The 11224-nt window shown below is 31.1% G+C and overlaps 1 protein-coding gene across 1 annotated transcript; it reads right to left on the bottom strand.

Annotated features, from left to right (window-relative positions):
• Positions 1 to 242: 242 nt before the first annotated feature.
• LOC130949248 (uncharacterized) lies at positions 243 to 1619 on the bottom strand. Its single transcript, XM_057878022.1, has 3 exons — positions 754 to 1619; positions 541 to 614; positions 243 to 256 (listed from the first exon to the last, which is right to left on the bottom strand). Exons 1-3 carry the CDS (start codon positions 1617 to 1619, stop codon positions 243 to 245), a joined length of 954 nt encoding a protein of 317 aa, XP_057734005.1.
• Between the last annotated feature and the right edge of the window lie 9605 nt (positions 1620 to 11224).

The following is an 11224-nucleotide window of genomic DNA, read 5'->3' as shown; positions in this document are numbered from 1 at the left end:
TGTTAATTGTATTAACTATAAAATAGTTATTTAATCTACTTTTTTCAATAAATCAGGCATATATACTCAATATGACCATAAATAATCTAGTAATACTTAAATCTACCAACAAAGTTTTATATGTTGGTTTAGAAAATATCAAAATCAGCTCAAAATGAAGAACAAATTAATAGAGAATCCTAATGCAGAAAGTTTTGTAATAAACAATAAATAATTTAAACCTACTGAATAACAATTCAATGCTATCCTTTGATACCTGCAAAATATATACATGAAACAACACTGTATCAATGTTTGTATATAAAATTATATGATTAATGTAATTATAAAATTATTTGTCAAGAGAATAAAATTATACAAATTTTAATGATAATTTTAATATTCTCAAACTATTAATGTACAATAAGAATTCATCTATTAGTTTCTAGAATTTCTAAATTTTTTTAAGTGATAGTAATAAATTTTAATAAATAAATAGATTTAGTAAGACATTTTGTTATTACCTTTTTATTATAGGCTCTCAAAAATTTCTCTATATACCACATTCATCGTGCAGATCTTCCAAGTGTCCATGATCTTGCAACAGTGCTCGCAGACCATCTTTACTCGTTACCCTTGATAACGCAACACACAATTAACCATGGGTGAAAACTGGCCTTAGAAGGTAATTCCAACTTTCGATAGAGTTTGTCCTGGGACTTATTTATTGTCATTGCAAATGACATGATAATTGGGAATTGTCTTCTTTGAAACCTGACCAGCAATGTTTCATTATTTGGAATTAGATTCAGTCTTGGGATAAGAACAATACTTCCAGCTTTGTTACCAGTTAAAGTCTTGCATTCTATCACATGATTTTCCATTCTTCTAACTTGCATCCTCGTTCCATTGCACAAACTATTACTTTGGTCTATATTCCGCAGCAACATAACAGGAGCGCCAACCTTCAGAACCAACTTGTGTGGTGGTAGACCTGAACAATTTATTCTATTTAGAATCTCCGACGAGAAAGCATCTAACTCAAATTCCATATTTCCCTCTTCAGCACACACATAGTCTAAACTTAAGTAGACTCTTTCTTGTCCAGGTAATCTTGCAGTCATCTTGTTGTTGACATCAGTGACACAATCCAAAGTTGGTGCAAGAATTGCTCTATTCTTGAAATAATTTTCAACGGATAAATTGGATAACATATCTGGATACACGAAATCAATGAGGTCATCCAAAGCTGTCTCAGAGTTTTTAATCAAGATGTTAGATGGTATATGAACGATCGATTCACCATCTGTTGTATCACCAGCTAAACCATCACCAATTTTGAGTAGCCATTCTGCAAAATTTCTGAGTTCTTGTATGTTGTTGTTTTCACCTAGTGACAATCTCATATTTTTTGTAAGCTTCAAAATCTTACAGTTATGCCACAAATATGAAGAATTAATAGAAGACTGAATTATATCTTGCCTTGAGCCTCTAGGAATCACTGGTAAAATTTGTCTAAAATCTCCTCCGAGAACAACAACTTTATCTCCAAATGGCAAATGAGCATTATACGAATCTGAGCACCTTAAGATGTCTCTGAGGCATTTGTCTAAAGCTTCGTAACAATACTTACTTATCATTGGAGCTTCATCCTATATGATTAATTTGGCCTTGGATATTAACCTTGCAAGAAGACTTCCCTATTTAATGCTACACAAAGAATCCTCATTTATGGCCAAAGGAATTTTAAACCTTGAATGTGCAGTTATTCCATTAGGCAACAAAAGTGCAGCAATCCCACTCGAAGCAACATTTAAAACTATACATCCTTTAGACCTAATTGAGCATGATATAGTTGACCATAAGAATATTTTTCCACAACCACCTTGACCGTATAAGAAGAAAAGTCCACCCATATTACCGCTAACAGCACCAATTATTTGATCGTATGCAAATTTCTGCTCATTAATTAGCCTTTCTAAATACCCACTTAATTCATTCGCAAGAGCATTAATGTCAAAATAATTGAAACAATTGACTATTACGACTTATACATATATATATATATGCCAATATTTGTAAAAAAGAGATAAAAGAAGAAATATATAAATATGTATAATATTATTGCTATATATGAAGCAGTTTTATATTGCTTTAATTATAGAGACTTATTATAATTATATAAAATTTAATTTGAGAAAATAATTTTTCTTACCATAAATAATATACTAAAACTGTTAGTATATTATCTTCTTTATGGTTAATTGAATTTATCAATGAATTTTCCGTGTAAATTGTTATTACCCAGTTTTTAATAAATACTTAATATACAAAATTTGAAATTGAAAATTGTTATTACTAATTCAATTAACTGGTTAATTGAGTAATAATTGTCAAATTATTAAGGTGCGAAATCATTGATTTACTCAATTGATTTCCATATATTATTTATATTTCAAGTAATAATTTGAAATTATATTATTTACCTAGTTAATAATACTATTATTAAAAATTATTTTTTGCATTGATTTTTAAATCAATTATTAAATAATTATTTTTGTTAAGATAATTGTTTATAAATTATTTCAAATTATATTTTGTTAAGATATAATTATTTAAATTATTACTCATGGCACGGGTATAATTTCATTTTATACCAATTAATCAATTATAATTATATGACACGGATGTAATTTCAATTTTATCCACCGATTATTGGCAAATAAATTTTATTCCAATTATAAATAAAATATGTTTTTATTGGTAAATAAATTGTTTTTAGGTCAACGATTTAATATATGTGTATGTTTATTTTTTGTCAAATATAATGAAAATACAAATAAAGAAATAAAGGATAAAAATAAACTTAATAATATCTGACACTACTTCATTTTATTAAATTATTTAAAAATAGCACATCCACAAAAAACAATCGTAATATATAAATTGAGGCAATAATTTAAAATTCTATAATTATAATTTAATCAAATACTAATAGTAAAACCAAATTACCTAAACAATATTGAACCTATTCTAGTCTTTAGTCACGTATAGTATAGAATCATTCTTGTAACGACAACCAACTGAAATAACATCGTACGTTTCAATATTTAGAATTCGTGCAAAATCAGACCATCCTCTTGTTAGATAAGTTTCATCATCTGCTATCCATGCAATGCGGCAAGGTATAGAATTGCCACACCGAAAAACCAAACTAACTCTTATTCCCCTCAATGGCATTGCATGCATGCAAAAGAAAGCTGGTAATTTCTGAAAAAAATCAAAATATGTTAAAAAATTATTCTAATAATGAACAGTTTAAACTAAAAAAATTTAAATATATTACCAATCGTTGAAATTACATATCTAAATTTGTCATGAATTTAGCAAAACTGAACGCTTACATCCTTCGGTAAAGTAGAGACTATTGCCTCTTCTTTGAACGCTTACATCCATGTAGTTGGAACCCGAATCAGTGAAGACAACTCGATGAGATATTTCATGGATGTGATGCATTGTAAATGATTGTGGCAAAAGACAATCGAACTGGAACATTAGACGATAAGAATAACTTAGAGTAACAACAAATAAAAAATTATCAAAAGAATAATATAATAGAATGAGTATATAAAAAAATATTATAAAAAATTATAAATTGTACCTTAAAAGGATCAACTTCAATAAAAAAAATGAATAATACATTCTTATTCTATGAAGTAGTAAAAAAAATACTAAATATAAAATTATGAATTGACTTTCAAATTTAGATTCATGTACCACAGGAAAACACTATATATAGACTTTAGTAAGACAAAAATAAATATGTAAATTACCTATTATTAAGGTAATTTTTTAATAATGCATTAAATTTTGATTTGATACAATTATAATGAAGATATGTTTCTAAATTAGTATAATTATATATTATTCATTAAATATTAATTACAATATAATTATATTAAAGATATTTTTTATAAAATAATTTAAAAAAATTATTTGATATACGTGAATCGGATAACAAAGATTTTTTTGTTATTATTATTACTATTATTGATATTATTATTATCATTAAAATTATTAAAAATATTTTTAATTGATAATTGATAAGTAGTTTAATAGTGCATTAAATATTGATTTGATATAATTATAATGAAGATATGTTGCTAAATTAGTATTATTATATATTATTCATTTAGTATTAATTATAATATAATTACAATAAAATAATTTAGAATAGAAAAAAATTTTCGTTTTGGAGGGAAAACGGAGGCATAAGAGATCGACACGTTACCTTTAGTAGCTGGGGGAAAATCCAATTTTAGTATATTAAGTAGATTCTCAGCATATGCTGAGAATATTTTGTTAAATCAACAATTTTTGAACGATAAAAATTAAATTGTAAATTTTAATTTTTTTAAAAATCTAATTATAAATTTTTAAAGTATAGAGACTAATTTATAATTTTATTAAAAAAAATATAGAGATCAACAGTATAATTTAACCTAAAAATAATTTTTGACAAATAATATCCCATTTAATATATTAAAATAGAAATATATGCCTAAATAAAGTGACCGTTACTCGCACTAGAATTTGGGTGCTTCGTTGTTAATAAAAAAAAATTGAAAATGTAAAATCGAATAATTAAATTAAAACTGTTTTAATTAACAACATTCTCTCAAGTCTCAATTATGATTAAAATAAACTAAAGTTGAATAACTGCCGCATTCTAGAACGTTGAATGTTTTTAAGGTTTCATAAACAAAAAGGTTAAATAAAAAAAATATTGAAACTAAGAAAGTCACGATAGCCATCTACATTTTGTTAGTCGAAATTCACCTCTTACATACACACTTTTAAATTGTTTAATTTATAGACACGGAAAACTTTGTTTTAAAAACACTGAAAAATTATAGTGGATAGTTATAATAATGGGGATGAATAGTTTTTTTTGTCACCAGTATACATCCTCAAGTATTCGGTGGTCAAAGGTTAACGACTAATTTCTGACGCCATCTGTGCTCATCATTTTTATAGGGTAAGGATTTTGATTATAAATTTATAATTATAAACATTTCGCCTGATTATAAAACAGGAGGATATAATCTGTCAAACAACAGGTTTTGGGAAAATCCACGGGATAGGAGTGGAAGGGACTAATTAAGTTGAGTCGAATCAGACAAAATTTAAGATTGATTCATTAATCAACGAGCTTAATTGTAAGCTCAACTTTAACTCACAAAAAAATTATAAATTCATCCAAATATCACGAATATTTATTTATTTATTTATTTTTATATTGCAAGGATTATTGTATCCGAAGTTAAAATCTTAGAAAAAAAAATTACTAAAACTTAAGAAATACTAATATATATATATGTGTGTGTGTGTGTGTTACAAGAGAGATTTCAACTCCTAAAATCTCAAGGAAAAAGAAATATTAACATTTAAGAAAGTACCCAGCAACTATTGGATAAATTTTTTCTAATGAAAGAATCTTTAGCTAATGTGATAATTGACCTTGAGATTAGAGTTGAAATATCTCAAAAATCTTGAAATTAAAAGAATCTGCGAAAGCTCCAACCTAGATATCAACTAGTTAGAGGAGGGTCTAGCTACTTTTCTATGCAACCAAGAGAGAGATTCCTAGATCCAATCGGAAGTTGCATAGAGATTAGAAGATCAAACTCAAAAGCAAGAACAGATCTTAGAAGATGTCATGAAAAAGAACACCCAAGACACACTCGCTAGAAAATAGATGTTATGATCTGAGAACACTCTTATGTTAAGTTGGATGTGACTTTGACTTCAAGAAAGGTTACTCAAGGTACTTCCACTGTTCCACAGAATGGGGATAAAGGAAGAGACTCCCACAATTTTCTATGAAAATTGTCGATTTGCTCATTCTGTACATATTTTCTCACTCCACTGATATAGATACCTATGATGACAACGCCCACCCACAACACCAGTTAGTACATTTAAAAGTTAGATGGTTTTGGACAGAGCCCAAGACCTTCTAAAATGTAAAGCCTCCTTGATGACTCTAAAAAAAGGATATATTTAGAAGAATGCTAGCCATACTAATTTGGATGGCTTATGGATTAGGGATGTCAACGGTACAGGACGCGCAGAAGATGCCTCCTTGTTTCCATTTTCATCTCTTGATTTGCACTCCATTTTTGGTTGTGAGAAATATTACTTTCCATCCTCATTTCTTACAGGGTCTCATTTTTTGCGGGAATCCCATTTTCAATTTCTTTAATAGTTCTAACTAATTATTAATTTTCATAGGAATAGAGTTAAAAATATTCATCATATACAAATTAAAAACAGCAATATTTTATACAAAAATTCTAAACAACAAGATAATGACTTCTTTTAAAATGATGATGCAATGAAAGTCACCATGGTGAGTCAAAGCACAAAGCAGTGGATGAGGTGGGAGACGCAACAGCAGAGAGGAGAATGGATACGATAACAGAGTTGTGGAAAGGAACGCCACGAATATAGAAAACGGCGCAGTGAAGGTGTGGAACGGTAAGGAGTGACAATACGGTGAGACAGGAGAGTGGCGAGGGGGTGGCTGCAGAGAGGTTGGATGAAGTATGGACGATGCTAAAGTTCTATGAATTGAAGAAGGGTTATACAAATAAGAATTATGAATTTTAGGTTTTTCTCTCTCTTTCTCTCTATATATATGACATGTGAAATGACTAAAAAACATATATGAGAAATAAATTTTTAAAGATAATTAAGTAAATTTATAAATTTTGAAGATTAGTGGGGACGGAGCGGGGATCCCCGCTTCGGTACCTGCACCTGCCTCGGGGAAATTTTTCCCCGTCCCCGTGTCTTGGGGAGTTTTGCCATCCTTATTGTGGATGGCTCTATTGGACCAACGTTGGGAACCGAGATTTTAGGAAAAATCAAGTGGAAGAATACAAGATTAGAATATACCACATCCAACTCAAAACTTTAAAACATCAAGTTAATTGGTCTCTAATCTTATAAACTCCTCATTTCTCTTTATTTTTTCGTAGATGGGCCTAATTCATTACAATCCTCACACTTACAACATTAATACACCACATTGAAAATGTCAACCCTTTCTCTTTTCTAGTTTCTCCACCACATTTGAGTATTCGTCTATTACACTATCGTATTATACTGCGAGACACGCTGTTCAGACCACCAAAAAAAAATTAAAAAGATCCAAAAGATAAAATACAAAATAAAAAAACGTCAGATCTAATTCAAAATCTTAAAACATTAAGTTAATATATTTTTTATTTTCTAAACTTCTCACTTCTTTTTATTTTTTCTGGTGTGAATCTAATTCATTAGAATGCTCACACTTATCATCTTAATAGGCTTCATGATTCCCAGGACATGGAAAGTATCACATGTAAAAAGGAAACACATGCATGCAGTGACGGATCCAGAAAATTTTGGTAGTGGGGGCAAAATTTATATAACATTATAATTATTTTTATAATAAAAATAATATATGTATATAAAAAATTTAATATTAAATTATTTATTAATTATTATATATCTATGTATAAATATATGTATTGTTTAACTTATTTTTAATGTGTATTTTATATTTTAATATATATTTTATACAAATAATTATTTTTTATGTACATATAACATAATTATTGTTATGATTATATTTTATTATTGTAAAATATGATTAGCCTTCAAAATATCTAATATATAAATTACAATACTAAAATAGTAATTTAAATAATAATATATAATTTAAATTTCTATTATTTTAGGTTTTATATTTTAAAAAATTAAATAATTTTTTTGTTAACTACCATCAAAATTTCTCTCTTTTTATATATTACTAAATAGTTATTTAAAAATTCACTTCCTAACACAGTTAGAAGTCGACTCTTATTTATATTTATAGTTAAAAAAGTTCTTTCAATTAATACAGTTGCAATGCAAAAATTAAAGCTAATTTGAAAAGAAGATAAATAATATTCTTTTGAGTTAATTTTTAAAAAAGAATACTAATTTCGTTTAAATTTGAGAATTGATCATTCTAAGTTTTAACGAATTTCTAATATAAAATTTTTAAATTGACGATTAAGTACCAAAAGTTGAGTAAAAATTTATTGTGGGGTCAAATTTAATAATCTAATGGGGGCAAATAAATATTATTATCATATACTACTCAAAAAAATTCCAAATTGTAGTGGGAGCGCTTGCCCCCACAACAATGCATGTAGAACCGTCCCTGCATGCATGTATTCTTTTTTTTTTTTTCCTATTTTTACCCTAAAGGATTTTTCGACAGAAAGATTTTAAAGATGTATACACTCTTTTAGTCAATTATATAAATAAAAGATACTATTTCTATATTTATATCAAAATTTTGTTACTTGCATTACAAATCTATAGCCAAAATTCCTCTAACTTTCGTCGTGAAAAATGCAAGTAGGCACCAAAAAAAAAAATCGTTACCTATTCGGACTAATCACGCATGAGTCGGATCGATTGGGTAAATGGATAAGTCCAATCATACATTATTATGGATTCATTTTGTAAAACCCAGTTAATTAACGGCTAATTAATCCATAAATGAGAATTTATTCTAAAAAGCCTAAAATGTGATTTTTATGGCTTAATATGATAGAAGAGATTGAGACGAGAATTTCGGTACCAATTTTATATAATTCGGACTAAGATTGGGCCGAACGTGCCAAACCGGGCCAACCGGACCCAAAGTGGGCCCTTGGCCCAACATAACTAAACCAAAACCCTAGTTTTCAGCACTCTCTCTCCTCACAACACTCAAACTCACGCTGAAATTGAAGAGAGGGGAGGAAGAACACTCTCTCAAGTTCTTTCTCTCACTTGATCTTCAAACCACAATAACTTTTGATCGAGAGCTCCGATTGCCGCTCTGTTTGCGGCCACGCGTTCACCGCGGAGAGCTCTACAAAACTCATACGATCAATCTTGAGGTAAGCCACGTTTTACTCTTCAAATTTCCAGTCTTATTTTCGAGTTTCATGAGCAAAAATGTTGAGATTTTGGGCTCTTTGATGTTATAGGACCCAACTCTCTTGAAGAAGAAGGTTAATCTTGTCTCCTTGGACCTTGGGTGTGGTAAGATTCTTAACCCTAGTGTAAATTGTTGTTCTATGATATTTGGGTATTGAGATGTTGTGTATGGGTATGATGATTGTGGCTTAGGTTGTGTATGTGTGAATATTGGAGCTTGATTGGTGATTTTGGAAAGCTTAAGAAGGATTTTGGTGGTGAAAAATCTGTTCTTGGAGGTTTTGAGACCTTGAGAGCTTGAGGAAAAAGTGGTTTGGAAGTGCTCCGGTTGAGCTTGGGAAATCGGCTAAGGTATGGTTTCGGTTTCTCGTATCTAATATGTAATGTGGTAGGAAATACTTAAGCTAGAGGCCCTAAGATAGGCATTGAATTGTTGGTATTGTTGAATGGTTGATATATATGATGTGGTCATATATGTGATGATGATTATTGATGCCTTGATGGTATGATTTATGAGAAAAATGCATGTTGTGATGTATGCTTGATGATTGGTTATGGTTGAATTGTGGATTGAACCATGTGGAGGGTGAGTATGATATTGATTGTGTAAAATGATGATTTATTGGGATTGGTGTTGTTGAAAGTTGGCATGAGGAAGAATATATGATATGTCAATGTGTTTGAGTTTGAGCCACTTGGGTGAAGTGGGTTAAAATGATGGGATAGTGATTTTGGTGAATTGTGGTAAAGTGTCAATGTGTGAGTTGAGGAGGCTTGATGTTGAATTTGATATATTTTGATTGATTTCAAAGAAAAGGGATTAAATTGGCATGTTTTGATTGGTTTTGAAAAGGGTTGAAAATGGCTTGTTTTGAAAATGGCACTTTGTGGTTTTTATGAAAAATATGGTTTTTGGGCATACTTTGACGGGACATAATTTGGACTACGGATCTCTGTTTTGTGCCAAATCTATTTAGAAATGAAATTGGATCCGGGATGTCCATGTCGTTCGAAGAACGGGTGAAAAACGATTTAAAATGAGGAAGTTATGTCCGTCGGAAGATTGGGGTTTGAATCTATGAATTCTGCAGCTTTAACTTAGAAAATTTTTAGCAGAATGAACCCTTGCGCGTAGGCGCACTTGGCGCGTACGCGCCGTTCTTCCGGAAAACACCATCCACGCGTGCGCGTGATGTGCGTGGGCGCGCCGAATGTGCTGCACCCAATGCCCAGCCATTTTCCAGAGAGTTATGCCAGAACTGTGCCAGTTTTGTGTCTGGGGCACGAGAGTACCCACGCGTACGCGTGGTTGACGCGTGCGCGTCGATTGGCTAATTTTCAATGCACGCGTTAGTGTGCATGACGCATACGCGTCGATGAGGTTTTGAGGCCATCCACGCGTGCGCATGGAGTGCGCATACGCATGGCCCTGTTTTCATTCCAAAGTTGATTTTTGAGTTTTAAAAGCCAAATCTCATACTTCTAAGCCTCCGATCTCACCACTTATGTCTTAAATCATTATGATATGCCTAGCTATTAGAAAAGGAGCTAGTGGATGTGGTAACTTGCGAGTGAAGCAGGGGAAAAATGAATGATCAATGAGGATCAAAGATGATTATGTGAGAGGCGGAGGATGGTGGTGGAAGTGCTTGTTATGCCATGGGCCGAAAGGCTGTAATTGATAATGAAACGGCTGGTTATGGATTTAACCGTGAGCAGGGTGGCTGGTTATAGATTTAACCGTGAGTCGGATGGCTAGCTTATTGCCGTGTTACGGCGGAGCCATGATTATGGCTATGTATAAATGCATATATGCTGTTGAATGAATTGTGAATGTTGCACTTCCACTGTTGGAGATGAGAGTTTCCCTGGGAGGAAGCAGTGGCTAGCCACCACGTGCTCCAGGTTGAGACTCGAAGCTCTTTTGACCCTATGTCATAAGTGTGGCCAGGCACTGTGAAAGACCCGGATGAGCTCGCCCCCGTAAATATTCACCAGTGAAGGTGATGGATATAGATCATGATTATGATCAAGCTTATGATGAGTATAACTCGAGTTGGGGATGCGTGACAGAGGGACAGTCCAATGGTTAGCTACCAGGACTTGTCGGGTTGGCTCTATAACCGACAGATGATATCATCAGCCACTAGGGACAGGCATTCATCATATGCATACTATATGAATTGTTTGAGATTGCCTATTTGACTGCATATTACTTGCT

Source organism: Arachis stenosperma, chromosome 9 (genome assembly GCF_014773155.1).
Source record: "Arachis stenosperma cultivar V10309 chromosome 9, arast.V10309.gnm1.PFL2, whole genome shotgun sequence".
In the NCBI taxonomy this organism is placed as follows: domain Eukaryota; kingdom Viridiplantae; phylum Streptophyta; class Magnoliopsida; order Fabales; family Fabaceae; genus Arachis; species Arachis stenosperma.
This window is presented reverse-complemented; position numbering and strand designations above follow the sequence as displayed.

What these genes read in the sequence shown, in the direction of transcription:
- LOC130949248 (XM_057878022.1), bottom strand. Translation starts at nt 1,619, where the DNA reads ATGATAAGTAAGTATTGTTACGAAGCTTTAGACAAATGCCTCAGAGAC. An exon ending in AATGAAACATTGCTGGTCAG is followed by an intron (nt 615 to 753) that starts GTTTCAAAGAAG and finishes TGCGTTATCAAG; the next exon opens with GGTAACGAGTAAAGATGGTC.